The 24,421-nt window shown below is 34.2% G+C and overlaps 1 protein-coding gene across 1 annotated transcript in view; it reads left to right on the plus strand.

Annotated features, from left to right (window-relative positions):
• Nucleotides 1-21,310, plus strand: part of LOC142349160 (uncharacterized) — a 73,657-nt gene extending 52,347 nt beyond the window's left edge. The window contains exons 22-28 of the mRNA XM_075400575.1: nt 3,629-3,847; nt 6,219-6,473; nt 6,849-7,025; nt 13,149-13,301; nt 16,489-16,665; nt 19,920-20,324; nt 20,916-21,310. Of these exons, the coding sequence (XP_075256690.1) occupies nt 3,629-3,847; nt 6,219-6,473; nt 6,849-7,025; nt 13,149-13,301; nt 16,489-16,665; nt 19,920-20,324; nt 20,916-21,310 (1,781 nt within the window). The remainder of the gene's footprint in view (nt 1-3,628; nt 3,848-6,218; nt 6,474-6,848; nt 7,026-13,148; nt 13,302-16,488; nt 16,666-19,919; nt 20,325-20,915) is intronic.
• The last annotated feature ends 3,111 nt before the right edge of the window (nt 21,311-24,421 follow it).

Consider the following 24,421-nt stretch of genomic DNA (forward strand, 5'->3'; position numbering starts at 1 on the left):
ATTAACAGATGTTAAACTTGTTTCTGTGAACTGTAATTTGGCCTCAAACTATTGATAGGGTCCACATCCTTTATATTGCAACCAAAGGTAATCTGTTTGGTGGAGCGGTTTTATCTTCTAACTATTGTCTTTATGACTTTGATGTTAAAACTTTTCAATTTTTTTAATTTTATGGTTATTGTTTTAATAATTCTGGGTCCCTTTGAATTCGTTTTACATTATCCTATTATTGACAGTTCCCATTGGCTTAAAGAAGAAATTCATTTGATCATAGATAAGTTTTTCAGGGAAAAACCATTGGTTTTAATGGCTTCGACACTGTCTTCTTGCACTTTTCTATTGATTTTTTGGTTTTTGCCTGTAGTTATTTTCTTTATTATTTTCAAACAACTCATTGAGATGACATTTTGATGATTTAAGAATAACACAATTTATTGCTTTCCCATCGTAACATAATTTCTTATAACTTATTATCTAGACTTCCGATGGAAGCTATTGATTATTATGGCTTTGATGTAACAGCTTTTCTCATAATTTTTGTGATTTTAAAAAAATTGTTTATATTGGTTGGTTTTTTGAAGTCATGATAGTACAAAAAATTCCAATTGTGTTGAAAAATCATTTAAAGTTTAAATATTTTGAAATTTTCCTCTCTCATTTTTTTTTTCAATTTGCTGTTTTTGCCTGTTTCTTTATGCAGTCGTGAAAAGCTGTGAAGTCGCACAATTTTCTAACTGAGGGTTGAAAGAAAGAAGTTACTCAATGAAGTAAATGTATAGCAAATAGCCTTAAGTTTGTGATATTATTTCTTTTCAAACGTTTTCTAAAATTTTCAGATTTTGTTGTGATGTTTGTCAACCTGTAACTATTTCTCATCATCGAGGGGGAGGAACTATATACTCAAAAGGTTTTTTTTGTTCAGACAATTTAGTTCGACCGATATATTCATCGCAGAGAAATGTGAGCGGTATTAATTAAAAACTCGTCCAGCGTAGAGTTTGGAATTAAAAAGATGTTTCTGAATTTCGTTTTGTTCGAGAAGTTATCGAGGTTCAAAGTTTTGTGTGAACACGTGATGTTTGGCATGATCTTGTTCTTTTAGCGTAATTTTTGTTCAAGGTAAGATCTTTTATATAAATATTAATTCAATTTTATTACTTTTTACATTTTATCATTAAATTTTATAATACATATGACACAATTTTGTGTTTCTAACAGACGAAAAGCCATAAAAAGCTAGTTTTCGTCTCATAGGGAAGTTTACTAAAAAATTTCTAGTTCTAGTTGAGAGCTGTTGATTTAAAAACCCCTTCATATTTTTTTCAAGTCGCTTAGAGACTGATCACTTTTCAAATCAAGGTGCTGTTGATGATAAACCCTATTTACAGTCAAAAAATGCACAATGAACAAATAACTCGTTTTCAAGGAATGGCTCAAGTTTTTTAAGGCTTCGGCTTTGAATTTTCGTAATTTTTATTTAAATTTTGATTTTATTTATGAGATTCTAGTAAAATTCTGTAATTCTCTGGCACTGACTCGTTGACTAAAATAGCAATAGGCTTCTTAAGGAGCAATTGGACAGCTAATGACTCTAAAAGTAATTTTTCAAAAAATCTTTTTGAACATTAACAGATGTTAAACTTGTTTCTGTGAACTGTAATTTGGCCTCAAACTGTTGATAGGGTCCACATCCTTTATATTGCAACCAAAGGTAATCTGTTTGGTGGAGCGGTTTTATCTTCTAACTATTGTCTTTATGACTTTGATGTTAAAACTTTTCAATTTTTTTTAATTTTATGGTTATTGTTTTAATAATTCTGGGTCCCTTTGAACTCGTATTACATTATCCTATTATTGACAGTTCCCATTGGCTTAAAGAAGAAATTCATTTGATCATAGATAAGTTTTTCAGGGAAAAATCATTGGTTTTAATGGCTTCGACACTGTCTTCTTGCACTTTTCTATTGATTTTTTGGTTTTTGCCTGTAGTTGTTTTCGTTACTATTTTCAAACAACTCATTGAGATGATATTTTGATGATTTAAGAATAACACATTTTATTGCATTCCCATCGTAACATAATTTATTATAACTTATTATCTAGACTTCCGATGGAAGCTATTGATTTTTATGGCTTTGATGTATGGCTTTTCTCATAATTTTTGTGGTTTTAAAAAAATTGTTTATATTGGTTGGTTTTTTGAAGTCATGATAGTACAAAAAATTCCAATTGTGTTGAAAAATCATTTAAAGTTTAAATATTTTGACATTTTCCTCTCTCATTTTTTTTTCAATTTGCTGTTTTTGCCTGTTTTTTATTTTTCTTTATGCAGTCGTGAAAAGCTGTGAAGTCGCATAAGTTTCTAACTGAGGGTTGAAAGAAAGAAGTTACTCAATGAAGTAAATTTATAGCAAATAGCCTTAAATTTGTGATATTATTTCTTTTCAAACTTTTTCTAAAACTTTCAGTTTTTGTTGTTATGTTTGTCAACCTGTATCTATATCTCATCGTCGAGAGGCCCCAGCCACTTCCTTGTAAATTGAATATTATCGTGTCTATTGATACTACGTCGTAACTGATGTTTTGCCTGTCTGACAATATGCGTTTTTTTAAAGTTTTTAGTGCTCAGTATTTGTGTTCCTTATTTCTTTATGCAAATTATTGTAATTACAGATCCCATTGACTTTCGAACGAAACCCAAGTGAACATATTTAATCTTTCAGTATAATTTTATTTGAATTCGTTTTCATAACATTTGAAATAATAAACATAAAATTCAGATTGCAGCGAAAGATTTTATTGTCTACAATAACTTTTGTTTTCGCAAATTGATTGTAACCTCATCAGCTTTTCTTCGTCTTTAGTCCGTTTAACTGGCTTAATCTAACCAAAGACAGGTCTTATTGGTTGTTTTTTAACTTTTTAGTAAACGTATCAAGAATTTTTTGTTAAAAATATTGGTTTTTAAGACGTTTGAAAATAAATGGTTTAAAATTTTTTGGTTGATTTTTGAATTTCTTCTCATTATTTGTTCTTTTTGTCAACTTTTTGCCTATTTTGTCTCATTAATATAAATTACCATCGGCTTTGTAATATCTAAAAATAAATTTATGCAGTTAAGGTTTTATCTGATTATTTTGCGACGTTGTTACTATGTGCTTTTAAGTTAAGATGTTGAATTTTTGCCGTACAAAATGTTTTTGTTTTTGCGGATTTTGTTGTTTATTTTCCCCCGTAGTCTTATTAATGGTCAATATCTTGAGCTCTGTAATGGGGCATGGCATTATTTAATTCATTTAGTAGATTGTGTTACGATTTTTTTTAAAATTCAATGATCTATTTTTGATTTTCTCTTCATTTGGATGATAGTTATAAGTGCGAAATGTAGATGAGCGCGGGTCGGAACATCACGCACCAACGCATATCAACGAGCATTCTTGTTGAATGCTTGATATTCAAAGTGAAGACAACGTTGATGAAACGAAGCTGTCAACAAAACGAAACTTCGAAATCACTCACCTCAAAAAGACTAATCGGGTGCTCTAATATTTCTTTGAGACAAAATATGTTGGGGCGCAAAAATTATAGGCCCATTTTGCATCAATGAAAAAAGTAATCTTTTGAACAGGAGCGGAATTGGAAGTACCTTCAGTGGTCCAGCCAGTTGCAGTAGCGCCTCAGCCAGCCCCGACAGTCTACTCCCAACCAAAGCCAGTACCAGAACCCTCTGAATCGACAAACCACTGCTCTGGCATGCCACGAACTCAAAACCTGTGTGGATCTGAGTACGTTCTGAAATATTTCTACAACTCAACCAGTGGAATGTGCCAGAGTTATTACGACGGAGGTAGGAACTAAAAATTGATCAGCTTCTGGTAAGAGCAAGTTTTTTTCAAAAACACTTTAATTTTTTTTCTAAAAATTTTTCCTAATGTTTTGTAGACCTTTTAGACAGATTGAAAGATGATCAACCTTCACAACCATTGGAAAATATAAAAAGCTTGCTTTTGATCTATACACTTAAAAGGAGAACATCAACCCTTTTTGAATAATTACTAATAATTTGATAAAGATTTTCGTTTATCACTTTCTTTGCCTGTTATGTGTTGAAATACAAGAGAAAATTTAGTTATTTGTAACGGCTATCGGATGATCAACATCCATTGAAAAAACAGCTGATACTTGAAGCCAGTAAACGTTGAGTTATTTAGAGAATTTCTGTTGCACTGATCTGGGTCCTCGAAGTATTAGGTTAATATTTAATAGTACATATTGCGCTCGGTGAACGCAAAGTAAGCCGAAAGTTATGTAATAGTTGTGTAACCTATCAGAAATATTACATTTTAGCCGTTAAAATCAACACTGCGCATAGTATTATAGCGCATAATGTATTCCAATGAACCAAAAAAACAAAAATACGTCAATTTTACTCATCTAGAGGTTACCTGCCTCAGTGGACCCCTGACCACTGCCATGCCTTTCATCCGCTGTGGGATGTAATCTGGAAACGGCGGGCCCGTTATTGCGGCGAAGCTGCGGCGTTGGCGAAGCGCGCCCACCAGCCCGCCAGGGGCAACTTAAAATACGGGTATCTTAAATTTTTGCGGCTTACTTGGCCTCATTTTCGAAATTCGGCTTGCTTGCCTATGAGCATGCTTGGCCGTTACCATTGCGTTTGTCGGAAAGAAACTGATCAGAGCATTAGTTTGGCTAAAAGAACGTATATTCTTAGCGGTATTTAGGCTCCCTTGAATGCGTTTGCAAATCTGTTTGTTAAACGGAGTACATGATTTGGTTTTGCCTAGTTTTTTTCAAGATTTTTTTGTGTTCTTCGTAACCGTCTCTTATTCTTCTACAGTTTTTATCTCGGCTGGTAAAATAGAATACTGCTTTTTAAAGCCAAATTGTGTGACATAGCATTTGACAAAGATGTTTAGTTTAGTTAATTGGCTCAAAATGATAATTTAACCAAAGACTTGATTGCATTTTGACTAGCTATCTCTTATGATACGGCCACAAATGTTCTTCAGTTTGAAGGTAAACAAACATATAGCTTAATTTTGATGGCATGGTAAAATATGTTACCTCTCTAATTGCGTATTTCGTGTTTATTTGTAAAAGTTAAGTATGTTGAATTTTTCCGAATTTCCCCTTTTCCTAATTTAACGTGGAGTAACCGTTATCGTATGCTTTTGATGATCAAATTGTTATCTTTGAAATAATCTGGATGTTTTGAAAAGATTTTAATGAAAACAGTTCACGTAGATTTTTCTTTTGGAAAAACTACTAAAAAAGGTACACCAAAAATTTCAAAAAAAAAAAACAGCGGTGCTGGCAAAAGCAACCACCACAATGTTCGCTTTATTGGCGATTTTAGAACAAAATAAAGTGGTGCAAATGATTGTTTGAAGAACCCTATTTCCAAGAGCTCAAAGATTTCTAATTTAGAGCATTTTATAGAGAAAAGTTTTTCAACAAGCTTTTTTTCAGAAACACTTATTTTTCTCTGATTTCATAATAAATAATTTTTAAAGGAGAAGTTGATTGCTGTATAGTATGATAAAATTATATTTCTGATTTTTGTCAACCAGTATTAAAGTTTCACCTTAAATATTCAATTGCTTTTTTTAGCTCGGATAAATTTCTTTGCTGCATTAACAATCTTCTTTTCTTTTCTTATAGCTGTTTTGATTTTAAACTATTGTAGCTAATTGCTTTTTTCCTGGTTTTGAATCAAAATAGCTCTAAAATTATTAGTATATTAACTACTATTTTTCTGTTTCGTAATCTCAATTATGCTCAATGTCAAACACGTTTATCAATTTGGCAAAAATTATCTGAGGAATTAGTACATGTACTTTTTCAATTTTATGAATTACAGCTTTTATTCTTGTTGAAAGCTTGAACAAAAATGGGCCCAAAGTTAATTAGTGATCGCACTTTCTCGACTTTCCTTGACTTAGTTAACTGTCCTTAAATATCTTAACCCGCATTTTGAAATGAATGATAACAGTTGAACTGGCACTTCTTCACATTTCAAAGATGTTGATTGTATTTTGGCGTTAAAATTGACTCGGGAAAAAGCCAGGTAAGGAAAAGTTTCCTGACTCCAAATTAATTTGAGGGTGAGCACAATTGTATAAAAAGTCTGCTTAGGTTTGGTCACGTTATTCAGCGCAATATTTTCAGTCCTCTCCGACTATTTTTTCACACTTTAGGCTGCGATCCACAAAACCCCAATTCCTATACCTCCCGGATGTCGTGTCGCGGGGCATGCATCCCCACGACTGTGGCCGACGCTGTACCAATCAGTTACTACTCGTATCAACCAGTGGCACCTTCAATTGCTGCAGATCCAGGGTACAACAATATGTACTACAGTGACTATCTGGCAACTCTAGATAATGCCTGGACGCCCTCTATGGAGGAGCAAGCCTCAGGTCGCGTGACTCCGACTAACCAAGAATATGCGGGTGCGAAAAAACCGAAAGATGGTTGTCAATTTAGCGAGTGACTCATCGGTTGTGCAATTTTCTTCCACTAAAATGGTCTATACGAGGGTTTTCGTTTCAATAATATTCTTTTCAGATTCGAATTTAACTCATTGACAATCACACAATTTCAGTATAACTCGTCAAATGCTAGTCTGTAAACATTTGCGGGCGTTGTGTTTGTTTTATTTTTGAGGAAAACCTTGGCTATCGAAATCCTTGGATAACTTTTGATTATCGCAAATCTCGGAAAGCAGAAATGATGCAAAGATTATGATAACAATGTTTTTTTTCGAGAAATGAACAGGTCATGGAAAAAAATCCTGGATGAATTTTAAACTGATTACTCTGTACTAGGTGTATGTGACCTCCAACCGGATGCTGGACCATGTCGCGCATACCTGTACAGGTTCTACTACAACCCAGAGACTGGCAAATGCCAGGAGTTTATCTACGGAGGGTGCTCTGGCAATGCTAACAACTTCCCGTCAGAGGAAGAGTGCAGCAGAAGTTGCATTGGAACAGGTGCAAAAGGTACTTGAAAGTGTGATATAATGTCAATTACCAATAAATTATAATGCGCTTTTGACCTCTGGACTAACTGGCAGATTGTCGATCTTATAATACTTGGCCATAATTAGAGTATAGAGAGTGAACTATGATAGCTATAGTGATTGTTTTGGCTTTCATTACTTTTCAACTTGAGCAGAAATCGACAGCTCAAAATGTTCTTTGCCGGAAAACATTTTTTTCTTGTGTTGCTGAAAAGTGATCTTCATTATTTTAATTTTTGCTATTTTATCTGATAAACCGATAATTTTTTCAGGTATAATTCAAGGTTAAAAACTTATCACAGTGTCCTCTGAACAAAATGAATGGCTTGACTGTCTAATTGTTAAACTACATCATTGTGCCTTAGATCCTAGAAAGAAATTGTATCGTTGAAAGATAGTGAGTTCAAAAGTCGGTGGGTTTATTAGCATGGGTTTTTGTTCAATTATTTTATCCCAGGGCGACGAATCACTGTTATATAGTGTAAGAATTGCAGCTCTGCTCGGTGAAAACAAATTTGACCGCAGGTACGTGTATCTTTTAGCGGTAACGGATTGAGTTTGATCTGCTCTTTCTGTTATCTTTAAATTCTTTGCGGAAACTTTTTGTTCTTAACGAATTCACATTGCTTATAGTAAATTTTGTAAAGTTTATCAACTATCCGTCAATTGTGATAGTAAAGGCTGATTACTACATGGGAAGTCAGAATGAATTATTTTCTCAAATGTGAAACTTTTCTGTCTTCGCTTTTCTAATTTGGATATATTGATCATTTTTGTTGTAAACAATTGATTTATACCATGTGATTTGCGCTCTGTTTAAACGGCAAGAAGTCTGTCTGTAAATGCAAAATAATGGCTCTATGGTGGTTTAGATTATTATAATTGGGTTCGGTCTCTCATTTCTTGTTTTAATGGGAATATAATAACTACTCGGCTGAACTGGAATTTAATGATCTGTAATTAATGATGTTCAAAATATGTTTATTACTTGTGCATCGTACATATTTAAAGATGAGTAATAAATTCGCCAGATTTTTTGCATTATTTTGAGGTAAAATTGGAACTGGGGTGTGTTTATTAGTATCCTGATCGGAACAAAATTAACTTGCAAAATCTTTTGGATCTTTTCCGCTAGCGCCCCCCCCCCCCCTTTTAACATTATATATGCATATGAATTATTACATGTGAATACGCGTGAATGGGCATTTAGAAAATATAAACAGAGCGGTAGTTTGAAATTAATACGTGCATAATAATAATGAGCTGCATATAATATAAACATCAACCAAAAACTTGTACTTATATTGCATTATTAGGAATTGCGTGCTTTGTAAAAGGGTCTGCTACTTTCATATTCCTGAAAAATGTTGCAAATGTGCCTGTTGATGTATTATACTAGGTACGCAATTATAATATGAACACAAGTAACCTTTCCAGAAGGTAGCAAAACATTAATATTTGGGGGTGCCTAAGTTTCGACTATATAGCTATATAGGACGGGAGGGGGGGGGGGGGGGGGGGGGGGGGGGGCTAGCGGAAAAGATCCGCAATCTTTCACGATGTTGCAGGATAATTTATTTCTGACGAGATCTGGCACGATAAATCTTTTTTTTTAATATTCCATATCCAAAGTAATCTTTGCATAGTTCTCACCAACTGTTTTTGAGCTATACAGGTAGCAAAATGTCGCAAGATACGAATTTGCACATATTTTTGAAAAAGCCGGGAAAAAATCAGACGAATCTCAATTTATAGCGTCTAACAAGGAGATTGGCTTCCCATGTGCTTCGCACAAGATGTGTTCCAACTTATCAAATACATTTTTTTAAGTCATGCGGGCATGAGGGGTAACGTATTGGATTCGATTGGATTCGACTGAATCAATTGGATTTGACGCGAATTTTTACCTTTAATTTTGTAAGTTTATAGAGGAAAAGGTGTTATTGTTATATAGAGAAAAATAATTGCCGCCTCGGTACTTAGTTGTTCGGTAGTTTATGGAGTTTCTTATCAGTATTGTAATTGAATTTTTGAGTAATTGTGCTGCTATGTTTTGTGCTTGTTTTGGCCATGTTGACTTTTTTAAGGCGTTTGAGCGACAGGCAAAAAATCAACACACTTTGACTGCCGTAACTCAGAAAATTTGGCTTGTGATAAATAATTGATGCTAACTTGCAGACGGACACATGGTCAGTGCTCTAAAGTGAAAAAAATGTAAAAATTTTAACTCATTTGGCTATAATTTAACTAATTACGTTACTTATCTCCACCCGGACCCCGAGAACACTCCATCCCCCAAACCCCAGATATTTTTCTTGCAGCTTTTAGTTTAGGTTTTTTAGGGTTTTTACTTTTAAAGGTTTATTTAGACAAACGGTTTCTATTTCAATTCTTTCATAAGCGATAAATATACTTGAAGCTTAAAATAGTTTCTTAGTTATGGTTTCAGATTTCTTACAATGAGGCTCAGTAATGTGCGTTTGCACATAAAGTTCCGACCCTGCTCATCCACATTTTTGGACCACATTTGTCTATCAAATGAGGAACAGATAGAATACCCCCCAGAATTCAAGCATTTTTCAAAAACTTGGTGTATGAACAAAATAATCATCTCAAATACTTCTGTGGAGTAAAGAATGCAGCATTAGATTGATGATATCTGCCATTAATAGGAAAGCGACGTAAGTCAAAGAAAAAATCAAACATCAATGACAAACATTGATTACATCCAAACCTTTATGTCAATTAATTCTAAAAGAAAACTAAATAACAAAGACAAAATAGCGTCAGATAAAACTGAAACTGAACAAAATAACTTTATTTTTGCTAGAACGATAATAAGGCTCGGTCAAAGTTAGACAAAAAAGAACAAAAACAGCAATGTTCATAAATTCGCTTATATTTTAAAAAACAATTAATCTCAAGGTAATGAAAACCATTAGATATCAACTGAAAACATCCAACTGTTGTATTGTCAGAACTGATTATATCGGAGGGCATTGAGTCTTGTTTTTGTTAAAATTTTTATGCGGTTACAAAAAAAATAGAAACAACCAACAAAAATTCAATTGAAACTTGCCAAAAAGCCGTAAAGCCAATTGAACGGCAATAATGTGGTATGTCATTATTGAGACTAGGTAAAAATTTGACAAAAACAGGGAAAAAAGGGTTAAAAGTAGTACCTTTGTATTTTTCGTGCAGAAGCCTGCAAAGTTATAAGGAATTCTGTAAAAAAACTTTATATTTTTTAACATTGCGCCTTCTCTCGACGCGAATAAATTCATATGTGACCTGTAATTAACGAGACTAGGAAACAAAAACACCCAAAAAAGAACAAAAATTGGAAACTCAAAATGTGTTTTTAATCAACTGTTTTCAAAGTCATGAAAGCCATGAGCTATCTACTCAAATCAGAATACAAGCTGACCTATTCAACCATAAGAGTCATCGAGACTTGTCCTTCTCCAGGAGTTTTCAGAGGACTGAAAGACAAAGTGAAAACGACAGTCAAAGACAAAATTGAAAAAAAACCCAAAGTAGTTCTTCGAGAAAGTGGTGTCGAAGCCGTTAAAAATAAAATCTGTACCTCTCAAGATTTTAGTATCTTCAGTTGTGTCTTATTTTGAACGCCAGTGTTGTATTATTTGAACTGCCAAAATTGGGATGAAGTTAGAAAACGAGACAAAGTCTGGAAAATGCGCAAACGCTCAAAAATAAGAAAAAAATGTGAAATATGGTAGTATCAAAGCCAGAAAACCATTACTTAACGCGTAAAATAGGAACAAAATAAATTTTATTTAAGTAGAAGGAAGAAACATACAAATTGGCCCAAATTTGAGGAAAATGTTGGCGAAATTCGAAAAGCCATATTTTATTTCAAAGTCAATTAATTTTAAAAGTCAGAACGACCACAAGATTTTGAGTTAAAAACTAGATACATTTATTTAGAACTGCTTATGAAGCCAATTGGATCTATCACCAATGAGCATTGATTTGATTTGCTATGTATTAACATGAAAAGAGATTTTTTTTTCAAAAAAGACCAACCGATTACAAACCGAATCAGTTTTGGATTGTAACAGTCCAAGATTGGACCAAAACTAGCCTTGCTTTTGTTGTTCGTCAATCAGGAACACTTAATTGTTTCGAATGTTATGAATATAGATATAGATATAGATAATTTGTTAGTAAACAAAACAAAATAAATGCTGCGTTTTTGATCATCATCACGAAAAAATAGCAAAAAATCGGCAAAACTTTATTTCTAGAGCACTCTCAATGGAAGTGGAAGTAGGACTAGTCACCTTTGGAGTTCACATTGTGTTAGTAGTTTTTGGGTGTGTATTTCCAGCAACTTTATGGGGACCAAAGAAAGTTACTTTGTGCAACTTTTGATGAAAAGTCTCAACTTTGAAATATTTAGCCAAATTTTAGCCAAAAAAGAAATCAAAAAGTCTACTATACTTTGTTGTATTTGCAAATCAAATCATCCACACTATTGTTAAAAATTTTGACATATTTTAGCGAAATTGACTAAAACTAGGGAAAATAACGCAAATCAGACTCATCAATCTTAAAAATTTAAACCTCAATAACTCGCCCTCGAAAACGGAAAATAAAATTTATTCCATATTGTACGCTCAACGGGCTTTTTAATGATACCACTCACAACTCTCTACAATGAATATATCGTTCGGTCAAAATTGAGGGAACAAAAAACCCCATTTGAGTATATAGTTCATCCCCTCTCAAGATGGGTCGGAACAATAAGTTGGTACGAAGCTTCATTTCATTATTGGTGTCATCCCGTTTTTTTCTTTGTTTCTTTTCTTTACACCTTTGACCATAAAGCTGTAGAAGTTAAATTTGCCACTCTTAACCAACCTCACTTAAAAATTGACTCATACGCTCCTTAACTCAAATTTAATTCAGTAATTAATTTGGGTCACATATTGAGTTAGAGCAGAACTTTGTTGATCATAATCAGGGTAGTTTGTAATTAATGTTTTTGCTTTACATCAGGTGTAATTGTTTTTGTAATTAATAATAGGATTCCCAAATTTCCCATTGGATTGTTTACTGTATCCGGGGTATAAGTCCGATCTAAAATTAAAATTATAGAAAATTAAGGACCTTCAGTTCACTTCCAGACTCTTCTGTCCAAGTATTTTCTCAAGGAAAAAATATTGCTACAATCATTATCAAATTTGATTGAGGACAAACTTTTTGCTTTATTGAGGTTCAGTTAAGGAGAGCCATTACTATTTCGTTTTCATCTTTATTTGTAATTGACTTTTCTTTTTTTTTCTTTCTATTCCCGTGTTGAGGACAACGACGAAAAAACGACAATATTTTGTAAGAAATCGTAGTTTTCGTCGTTTTGCCGTCGTTTTCATCGTTTTCATTAGTTTCCATCGTTTAAGTCGTCTTTTACGTGTACGAAATGATTGTTTTTTCGTCGTTTTTTGTCGTATCTTACGTCGTTTTTTTCAAATGAAATCGTCGTTTTTTGATAGTTTTTTTTGTCGTTCTTTTGTCGTTTCTTACGTCGTTTAATTGTTCTTGAAGCTTGTTGCTAATACAAAATCGTTTTTAGCGTAACTGTAGTAAGGTTCTGATAGCGCATTGGTGAGTGAAGCACGTATTGTATCGGTAGTTCACTGGTTCGAAACCCAACTGAGAGCACGTTTTTTCGTCGTTTTTTGAAAAAAAAACGATTATTTCCTACATAAAAATAGCGACGAAATAACGAACAAAACAACGATTACCACATAAGGGCTTTGATCGTTTTTATCTAATGAAAACGATTAAAAAACAACGATTTCTTACAAGTGAAAAACAAAATTCCTCAACACGGGTTATGATACCAGTTGTAATTATTTCTGCAATAGATAGTTACAATTCTTGAATGCCAAACGCATTGCTGTTTTTTCGTATGATGTGGGTCTAAGATTTTGTTAGATGGTACGAATCTTTGGTTTGTTTCAGTACTCTTAGGCCACCTTTTTGTTGATCAATTTCAGGAGAAAATAGAGCCACTTTTTGCTAGGGAAAAATCGACCAGGGGAAAAAAAGTCCTCATGTCCTGTTTTGGTTGCTTCAGGAGTGACGTCATCTCGACAGCTGATTGCTGATTGGAGGATTATAGAAGTGAACAGAGGAGACACAGCTGTGCTCCAGTGCATTGTTTACCCAATCAATGAGTACAGCAGGAACATTGTTGTCCTCTGGAAGAAAATGGGCGCAGGAATCATGGAGGAAAGTTCAAAGCTCAATAATAAAAATCTGTTTAATTTCTAAACTATTTTGTTCATTTTTTATTATTTACAAACTTGAAAAAACTCAAAACGAAAATTAATAGAAAATTGGATAGAAAAATTATAAATCATGGATAAGTTGAGAGGGATAGCTATAAATAGTTAGTTTTTTTTAAAGCATATCAAATAAAAGAGATATTTTGATAGTTTAATAGTGACAACTTAAATACCCCCATCTTTTTATTCGTAATTTTCCAGCCAGGAACGTAATTGTTTCGACCCCTCTTGAGGGGGGGGAGGAACTATATACTCGAAAGGGTTTTTTTGTTCAGTCAATTTTGACCGATCGATATATTCATCGTGGAGAGTTGTAAGTGGTAACATTAAAAAGCCCATCCAGCGTATAATATGGAACTAAGAAGATTTAATGAATTTATTTTTCTAGAGCAAGTTATCGTGGGTTAAATTTTTGTGAAAATTAGACCAATTTGCCTTATTTTTATTCACCTTTCCGGAATTTTTGCCTAAATTTTCGTCAATTTTGCTAAAATATGTAAAAATTGTTAACAATTGCACTGTTGATTTTATTTTTAAAGACAAAAAGTATTCTTGGAATACTTCTTTGGCTAAAATTTTAGCTAATAATTTCAAAACTCAGCCTTTTTCATCAAAAATTGCACGAAATAAGATTCCTGAGTCCACTTGGAATAAGTTTGCCGGAAATACACACCCAAAAACAACTAATACAATTTTGTAAACTACAAAGGAAGCCAATCCTACTTACACTTCCATTGAGAGAAACAATTGAGTGATTGCAATTGTCAGTCTGCAATAGAAAGGTTGGTTTTGGTCCGATCTTGGACTGTTATAATCCAGAAATAGTTCGGATTGTAATCAGTCGATCTTTAAAAAAAAATCGATCTTTTTAGGTTAATTAAACAAAGAATAATTCAAACCAAAACTCACTATTTATAGGTCCAAATGGGTTCTCAAAGAGTTCCAAATCAATGTATCTAGTTTCTTTACTTAAACGAACATTGTCGTTTTGACTTTTAAAAGTGTTTGATTTTTAAATAAACAATTTCATATTGAGCTTTGCCACTCATTTTCTCTTAATTTGGTCACTTTTAAGCTTAGTGTCAGCAAAGAAAGAATGCTTCTTCTTCCTCCTATTTCCACTATATCCAAATTTTATCTATTTGCAGTTTTACGTGTAAGTTATGGTTTTTTGGTTTTGGTACTACTAGATTTCACAAATTCTTTTTGATCTTTAGGCATTGCCAATTTTTCATGTCTTTCTCGTTTTGTCATATTATCACATAATTGAAAGTTGAACAAAATGCAATATTGGTTTTCAATTCAAGGCAAAATTGAACATATAAATTTCTTTAAAGGCATAGATTATGGTTTTAACGGCTTCGACAAGCCTCTATCGAAGAAATTAATTGAATTTTGTCTTTTACTGTCGTTTTCATTTTGTCTTTTTAGTCCTATGGAAATTCCTGGATTATGACAGGTCTTATTGGTTTTAATGAAGGAATAAGTGAGACATTTTTCTGATTTGAGTATATAGCTGATGGCTTTCAAGACTTTGAACACAATTGTTTTCAATATAATTTCAAACAGTTTTTAACTTCGCTTTTTAATTCTTTGTCTATTTTTCTCCTAGTCCCCATAATTAGAGGTCACATATTACGTCTCTGTTGTCAGGGGAATGTGCAAATATACAAAATCTAGTGTTTTTTAAGATTTTGTTATGAATTTACTGGCTTCGACACAAGTTTTTTGCAAAAAAATTGAACTAATTTTAGATTTTTGTCTAAATTTGACGTTCTTTTTGTAGAAGTAAGGCATATTCTGAATAATTACGGGTCTCAAGCGCTTCCTTCGGACGGATAAACGTACTTCATTGTTTAATTTTGGAGCTAATGACTTTCAGGACTTTGAAAGTAATTGTTTTCAAAAAATAAAGAAGATTTATTTAATTTTGCCATTTTTCTCTTTTTTGCCTACTTGTCAACTATTCTCATTAATGAGTGGTCGTATAACATTTTATTGGAGCTCAATAAAATTGCCTCAATTGAACATACTTTAAGAGTCGAAATACGGCTTTACGGCTTCGCAGCTTTTTCTCGCAAGTTTTAATTGAATTTTCGTGTGTTGTCTCTGTTTGTTGTTCTTTTTGTTACCGCATAAAAATTGAATAATGGCTGGTCTTAATGCCCTTCTATGGAGCCGAATGGGCTGATAAAAATGTTGAATGTTTTCAATTGTTATCTAATGGTTTTCAGTACTTTGAAATTAATTGTTTTAAAACTATAAGCCAGTTTTTTAACTTTTCTTTTTTTTGTTCGTCTTGACTTGCTTTCTTAATAATGGCTGATCTCATCAATCTAATGCAGCGGTTTTTACTTCACTGAGTTTTTTGCGTTGGATGCGATCTTTTTGTTCACATACGTTATCTTTTAAAATACTTGCATTTTTGGGTTTTTTTAATCTGTTCCTCATTTGGTAGACTTATATACCAAAAATGTGGATGAGCGGGGTCTGAACTTTATGTGCGAACGCACATTACCTAGCCTACTTGTTACTTTTAAAGGCTGGTTGGTTGGTAAAAGTCCATTTAATCTTTTCCATCTTTTTTGCATCGCAATTTTGTTTCATTTGTGTATGTGAGCATCTGAATTCACTCATGTTCTCTTAGTAGCATTCGCAAAATGTTAAGCTATAAACTTATCTTGTTGGTTTTTTTGACTTGCAAGCATTCGCCAATTCCCGTACATAATATAAAACTGAGCTTAAAGAGGGGAAACTCTAATAAAATAAGCAAAGTCATCTGGAAGCAACATAGCATACCAGCGAATTGAAGAAATCAATAACGTACAATTTTTCACCAGAAATGGAATACAAAAAGCTAATTGAAAAACATTCTCATGAATTTTTTTGGAGTGATATGGATTGAAAACATGGGGGATAATGGATTCACCTTGATGTAAGGGGAGATGGTAATGGTGCAACTAATGAAATATGCCCCCCATCCCACTTCTCTTAGAGTGATTTTTGGAGTGAATTTTTGGGGTAGTTTTGACAAAAGTAATCAGCAAATAAAAAAATGATTCACTAAAAAACTGCAGAGTGCCAATAGGAGCTCAAATTGAACTTTTCGAAATTTCCTCTATTCAAATCAGCCGTCTCGAAGCAACAGTCCGATTGCCTCTGAAGGAAACAAGGTGAGAGTGAGTAGCAATGGAAGAATGGAGATCAACAATGCAGATGAGAGCGACTCGGGAGTGTATGTGTGCTCAATCAATGACAATGGAGATTACAAACGGGATAATGTCACTTTGACTGTCACTGATAGAGGTAAGGAATCTTACAAAAAATTCTTCTCTGCTTACATCTATCCATAACTGCCAGTTAAATTGAAAATCGATTTCTTAAAAAAAATTACATCTATTTTGTTTCGAACGTTCATCAATTGGGAGTAAGGAATTTTATCACAGGCCAATTTTCTTTGTTAACCTAATTTTGCCTGATTGACGATTGATATTTTCTGAAGAAATACACAAAAGTGCCCCCATTGAATGGGGCACATTGTCCTCGTCTAGTGTCGCAACTTGGTTGTCGCTCACTAGAATAGTACGTGCTGAGTTTTCGGGCTGTATGAAAGATGTGTTCAAGCCCTTCTTGATGATGAAGCTAGCAGGAACTGTCTTTGTCTTTTCGTTAGCCTTGAATAGAATGGGTTCGCACAAGTCGAAATCTGCTATTGCTGGTTGTCTCACTCTGCGTCCCAACAAGAGTTCAACTGGAGTTTTGCCCCTCGTCTTTGAAGTGTTGCGCATTCAGTCAATATGCAAAGCGAAAAAGAAGAGTAGTTTCACAGATAGTTTTTTTCTATATATTTTTTCAATAATTCCTGGTATTTGATAAAGATCAAGAAAAATGACATGATGTGGCAAATTGCAATGTTTATGTTTTCAGCCTAGATTTGAATTAGTGCCACTTTTGGTAAAATTTTATGTTGCATCTGCCGCTCCATTTCAAAGGGAAAAAATAGTGTACGATTTTTTGCCAATAACAAAATTCAGAACATCTATATAAACTGTTATAAAAAAATTAACCTCAGTTGGTCAAAGCTCTCTGGTTCTCTAAAAATAAGTTTTTTTTCCTAAAAATATAATACGTGTTTGTCGGCAGCAGCTCTAAATCTCGAAATAAACCGCAAAAATTCTTCTGAACCAACGAAGCAATGTTAAAGAACTGTAATTAGGAATCTTATGCTAATTCACTATGTCACTACTGATTTTTTTTGAAACTTATATTCATTTTTCTCAGCTTTTAGATATAAGATAAGATTTTTTCGACCAAACTTCTAACATGAGGCGATACAGACCTGACTATTTTACCCTAACTTGTTTAGGAAGCTTTTTATAAATCAGAGAATCAGCTGCTGGTGATAAAAATTGGAAAAGTAGATAATCGGTTTTGCAAAACATTAACTATGAGCCCACTAATTGTAAAGAAGACTTTATTTCTATAAACAAGTCTTGATATACATCTGATGAACACAAGCTTACATCTAATGAAAACAGTTTTCTTTTAGACTTTAAAGGAATCTAAACACAAGAGATTAATTTTGAGAATTTGAAAAAATGGCGTATTCAATGATACCCTTTGTAGTACGAGGAGGACGCCTTTGTTCTCATAAATAACTGTGGTTATGCATTTGGTTTAAGAAAACTTTCAGATTGAACGTTTGCGGGAGGAACAATTCAGTGCAAACATTATGACTCATCCTTGTTTCAAATAATGAAAACGTGATGCAGTTTTTAAAGAGTTTTCTCGAGTTTTCAAAATAGATCCATTATACTTTGACTTCCGTTTCTGTGAAAATTAATATGACATGTTATAGGAAAAATATTTTCATAGACAAAATAAGTTTCTATTTTTTTTTAATTACGAAGTCATCAACCTCTATGTAAACATACATTTCATTAGCATAAAATTTTTTGCAATATCTAAAACGACTCGAAAAATCCATTAATTCAAATTTAAATAAATAGGAGCAAGAAAAGAGTTTGCACTGACTAAGATTAGTATGAGGCGTAACTATTATAGTAAGATAATAGTTATAGTCATGGAAAAGTGCTGTACGAACGAGCACGATCTTCACGCGTCGCAAGATTTTATTTGGTTTGCCCACATATTTTTATCAAGATATGTTTCGTTTTATTCCAAAAAATGAATTAAAAGGAGATTGATAAGGTATCAAGTACTTTGCAAATAATAATTCTACAGAATTAAAATTGACTTTTGATTTTTGGCTTCTAAAATTGATTTAGAAAACAAGTTAAGTACCCAGGTTGAGGCCCCAAATCAGGTGTTCCCAAATCAGAGCTGATCGCGCGAGGGTGCGTCATACGTTCAAAATTGCTAAGTTTGGAAACAATAAAAATGCAGCCTAATTCATAGCCCACTTTGACCTAAAATTCAAGCGAATTTTTAGTAATAGTTTTCATTTACGATAGCGATATTCAAAAATAATTTAATTTTTGTCTACTGTGTACGGTGCTGTTTTTCAATTCTTAGAACATGACGGTACACAAGACGTATATATGACAGACGGATTTTTTAAAAATAATTAGAGAGTTCCGTGTGATCAGCAACCATAGCGTGGATGTATTTTTGGCCACGTGTTTTGTCCGCCTTTCTAAACAAGGTTCAATTTTGTTGGTCTGGCATATGTCAAGTTTTGGGTCTCTTTCATTTGCATAAGCCCAAAAATTGGTTTATTGTGCCTGTGGTCAGTGATGAAATTTTGGCATGTTTTTCTGGCCTAAATACGGAAATCGGTCTCTTTGAAACTTTTTGAGTTTTCAAGTCATCAATCTGGTGGGGTTATGTCAAGGTCATGGGCTTTAAATTAGAGCATGTAATATTTCTGATGAAATGTTGAAATGACTACTTTTTATTACCAGTATATCTCTAGCAAGCAACAGCAACTTGCAGGCGTCTAGGCTACCTTGCCCTTGTGACCTCGAAAAAAGTATATTTTTAAATTGATGGCGTTTAAATCATAATAACTGAAAGTACTTCGTTTTGATTTTTGAAAAATTATCTGTAAAGAATAAATAAAAAATTTCTAAGATGTTTTTCTATGATTAAGTTGGATCGTACCAGGTTCTTCACAGTTTGCTGGAACCAGGTCTAAGATATATTCAGGCTGTCCTGTGGTCTGAGCTAGGTTCTTTTGAGACTGGCCCTCTGTTTGTTCCATTGTCTGTTAGGTCTTGTACTGTTGGGTCAAATTCTGATCGGTTTGGGACAAAACTGGTTTTTTTTACCCTTTATGCAACCCAGTTTAATCTGCTCCATTGTTGTATTTGATTGAAGGCCTTATCCTGGATTAGCCACAAGTTGAAATGTTTTTTCGGTCTTCGGTTTCAAAAACGGTACTTGCGAAATACGAACGACTTATGAAAATAGAGCTCAGTTGTTTCTAGAAAACGCTGCGACTTTCTTCTTTAAGTAGCAGAAGTTAATATTTTCTCAAACTCTGCGAGCGACTAAAAAAAAGAACCTAAGTCTATAAAATGTCTAACAAGATCTTTAAGGTGTTGAACAACAACAACCTTACCAAACATTAACAACAACTTACCAAACCCACAACACCAACAACAACATCAAGCATCATGAACAACAAAATAAACAACAGGAACATCAAACAAAACAAACATCTTCTAACAATGTACCAACTTGTCCATACGCAGAGCGCGTTCGAATCACCGAGAGACCTGCAACCCAAATCACTGTGCCCATTGGTTCAACAATCACCCTCACGTGCAAAGCCGAGGGGAACCCTGCACCCTCGATCACCTGGTCACGTGACAATGAGAGGCTGTCTGTGGGTGAGGCGTGGACCAAGTATGCGTGGGCGGAGAGTGAGAGCGGGTACTACAGGTGTGAGGCGACGAACGGGTATACCTCGGATGTCGCTTACTTCTACCTTGTAGTTGAAGGTGAGAATGGGTTTTTAAGGGACTCAGATTCGACCCCCCTCTCCCACGGAGAAAAAACCTCTTTAATTTTTGTTAGGAAATAAAACCCCCAAGGAAAATACCCCGACAGAAATAAACCCGCACTTAACTATAAAAGAGTTGCGCATTTAGCGAGTTTGGCTATGCTTTAGCGGACCATGGGACTTGATATAAAACTATCACAACGGAACAAATTTTCGAGACCAAAATTTAATTTTACAATGGGGTTTATTTCCGCGGGGGTTCGTTTCCGTACGGGTTTATTTCCTAGACCCCCCGCAACCACAAAAGTTTCCTTCTTCCGTAGCGTTGTTAAGTTGGCTTTTAAAGGTATGAAGCATAGCAAACAATTGTCACAATTTTCTGTCGTTTTCATTTAGTCTTCGGGCGAGTAGCACATATTGGCTCACGACAGCCAGCATCGATTTGATCATATTATTTTTTAATTCACGAGGTCGAAAAATGATTAAAACGGGTTAATGGATAGCTAAAGAGCAGATGTTTGATTTTTCTATTATGCAAAGCTTAAAATAATTTCTTTTGCCAAGTATAAAATATTCCCATTTTTCCCAGACGTACGAACTCCCCCAATTGACCGACAGCAACAGCGCCAGTTGCAAGTGCAGCCGGAGCAGCAGCCCCCGCGAGACTCTCCTCAACCCACTAGAATGGAACCCGCGCCAACTTACTATTTGCCCCAAACCCATCCCCAGCAATATAACCCTAACCTCGCCCCGCCCCAACCCCAACCCCAACCTCAACTATACCAATACCAACTGGATGCTACCCGCGTGCAATGTGTTGACAACCGACCCGACTGCAATATATACCTCTCGTATTGCAATAACGAAGCCTTCTTCCAAACGTGCTGCAAGTCGTGTACAGCCTACGCGTTGTCTTCAACCAATGGGAACGCAGCTTCGGGAGGATCTCATACGAGTCACATGATTCGCTATCCGATTGCGTAATGTAGATTGCGTAATATAGGACAGAAAACGAGACTCCAAAAAACTGCAAAAACTACTAAACAACTTTGCTTCTACTGCTTCAAATTTCTGCTTTACTGTACTTTTGGCAGATGTTTAACCAACTTAATGAGACTAAAACTTATCAAGCTTTCACGAGATAACTTCAAATTTAAACAAAAACGTAAAATTATTCCCATTATTGCTGTTTTCCATTATGAATTTCCATACAAAAATTCAGCCGCTCCCTCTGATATGATTACTGTATTTTGGGTTTCAAACTTCACTAAGCTGGGGAAGTGGGCTATAATGGGAAAAACCCAAAACTTGTAGTGTAATATACCTGTCGAATCTACCTAGCTATTAACAGATGCTGTAATTATTTATTAATAGACTGCTTTTAACTTTTTAACTCCTTACTGTTTTCTGAAACAATCGAAGGAATATAAAACAAAATTGTACTCACAAACTTTTGTTTAATTAGCGCTAAGGATGTCTTATTAAACGAAGTCCATCGTATGAGGCGCCAGTCAGATGACACATGATCTAATAATGACCACGCAAACAACAGTTACACATTTGAGAGATCTTATGCACAGCAAAAATTCCCAAATCACTGAAGATTTCCGGCAGTTGTTGACGATATTTTCAACCTTTGCTGTGCAAAGCTGAAGTTTTACTTCCAAAAAAACAGGCGTATTAAAATGGACTGGTAATATTATGTTGTATTGGTAACAAAACTGTGGGACTTTCATTGAGAAATCTTCATCTGTTTGGTAAACTGCACGCGAGCACATAAAGAATTCAAAATTTGCTCATTCCAAAATGAAAACAGATTAAAAAGTGTGGTTTTTGTTTTTCTATAAAACATATACAAAGCTTCAATAATTCTATGTCTGCAAATCAGAATAAACAATTTAACTAATTATTTGCAAAACTTAACAAAAATAGTTTATAAAAAAGTTAGATAGCTCCAGAAACGTCATCTGCTAATGGAAAAGATGTACTGCAAGGAGAAACTTTTCAAGCAGACTAATTGTAGAATCAGTTGATGAAACGTTAGCAAAGTTCCCGGGGTCAGTTATAGATAAAAACGCTTGTCATTAAAATGCACAAAGACAAGAAAGGACGAATAAAACTGGGCAACTTTTCGGGAAACTGTTTAAACAAGAATTTCCTTCAATGAGAAAGTTTCTCTTCATGACTGTTACGTAGTAAATATTAGACAATCAGAATCGAGTATTTCTAAAGAACAAATACGCATATAAATCGTTCCAAATAAGATTTAAATACGTTCTAATATACGTAGAAAGTTCCGAAAAATCCATTTAACCTAATTTTATGTAAATATAACCACTATATGTATCGATTAGGCTGGTTTTCGACTTAATATTTCTAGGTTTTCTAGACAATTGCCAATTGAATACGAACTGATTTGACGTAAATAACATCAGACGAAAAACCAGTAAAAGAGCATCGAAAAAAACCTTGCCGTCTAAGCTTTCACTTGTTGCTATGATCATCGTTAATGCTTGTAAGTGGTCTTGGTCGTTACATTGAACTTTATAATGCTTATACGTTGCTTTATTCTCATAACACAATGCTATATGTCGAAAAAAGTTGAATTGTTCGAACTACAGTTGTTTTTACTGAGTTTATATGGTGCCGCTCCCGGTTTAATAAATAGAAGAGCAATGGCCCTATTATGAACATCAGAAAGTGGACCAAATCTGACTGATCGATTCTCGACCCCAACTAAACTGACATCAAATATATCCGTCTCACGCAATTGTCAAGACTTCTTTTACCAATCTATTTATCAATCCCCTGAAACTACAGTGAGCCAAACTGAACAAGAATCTATCTGAAAATACATCGTATTTCGCCAAAAACAGTGACGTCATAAACAAAGGTGCTCATCACAGCGCATGGGACGCATCGACTGTGCAACACGAACTGGAACATAATAGATATCGATGAAAATGACGCAAAAGACAGTTACGTCAACTTTTTTCACGAAATTATAGAAGATCGAAGCTGTGAAGTGGAACAACAATTTACAAGTTCTTTACCGAAAAGACCTAATTGTCGGTGTTGGTAAAAGATTGTGCAAACGATCTACAGTGCTGACTGGCCTTGACACAGGGAACAAAAGATGGAGGAACAGTCCGACGAGTAAAGTCAAGTAGCAGCGAACTGTAAGACAGAACTAAATGATAACACTAATTTCCTATTTGCGCTGAAAAAATCTGAAATTAGACGGCAGGAAACCCAACCCCCCAACCTTTAAATCTTCGATATTGCATGGGGTAATAAAATTAAACCATATCTTGAAAAAAATTTATATAAGGTCATCATTAACGCCCCGCAAACAAAATTTTGTGACGAAAAACATCGATTTTGAAAATTTTTGGTAGATTTACCAAAAATTCGAAAAAATTGATAGTCGGTTCGTATATCAAAGAATAACCTGTGATATAGAGAAATTTGAGAGAAGCTTATGCTAAATTGTTCAATTTTGAAAATTTTTGGTCAATTTTGAGGCAATTCAAAAAATTAGAAATTTATCACCGAATATAGGTAAACCGTATTTTCGAGCTTAAAGTTGTCCAGTTTAGTGGATTACCGTTCCGTATTCAAGAAATTGCAAAAAATTGACCAGAAATAGAAAAAAATTTGAACAAAAGTATAAAGTTTTGACAAATTTGTCAAAAACTCAATTTTCCAGCAAGAAGTTTCGTAAATTGAGTGAAACTCAATTTACACAAAAAAGTTCTGAAAATTTTCACAACCTGCGGCCAACAAAAAAAAATATCGAATTCCCATAATTTCTCTCGTCGATTGGTTATGAACCGTTTTGCCCGCGTCCTTTTCGTCCTTTCGCTCTTTAATTTTCCGTGTTGCGATTTTTTTTCTCTTCTCAATAACGTCGCTCTCCGAAAACTTCGCTTTTCGTTTTCTTCCGCTACTTTTCCAGATTTCAGTGTAATATGTCATATGTGATGAAGTATGTCGTTGTTTTTGCTGTAGTATGTTGAGTATGCTAGTGTGCTGGTTTTTTGTTTAGGTCTTATAGCTTTCTAGGGTGTGACTTAAGTTTATTCTCGAGTTACG

This window comes from Convolutriloba macropyga, chromosome 11 (assembly GCF_964194025.1).
Source record: "Convolutriloba macropyga chromosome 11, txConMacr16.3, whole genome shotgun sequence".
NCBI classification, from domain to species: Eukaryota; Metazoa; Xenacoelomorpha; order Acoela; family Convolutidae; genus Convolutriloba; species Convolutriloba macropyga.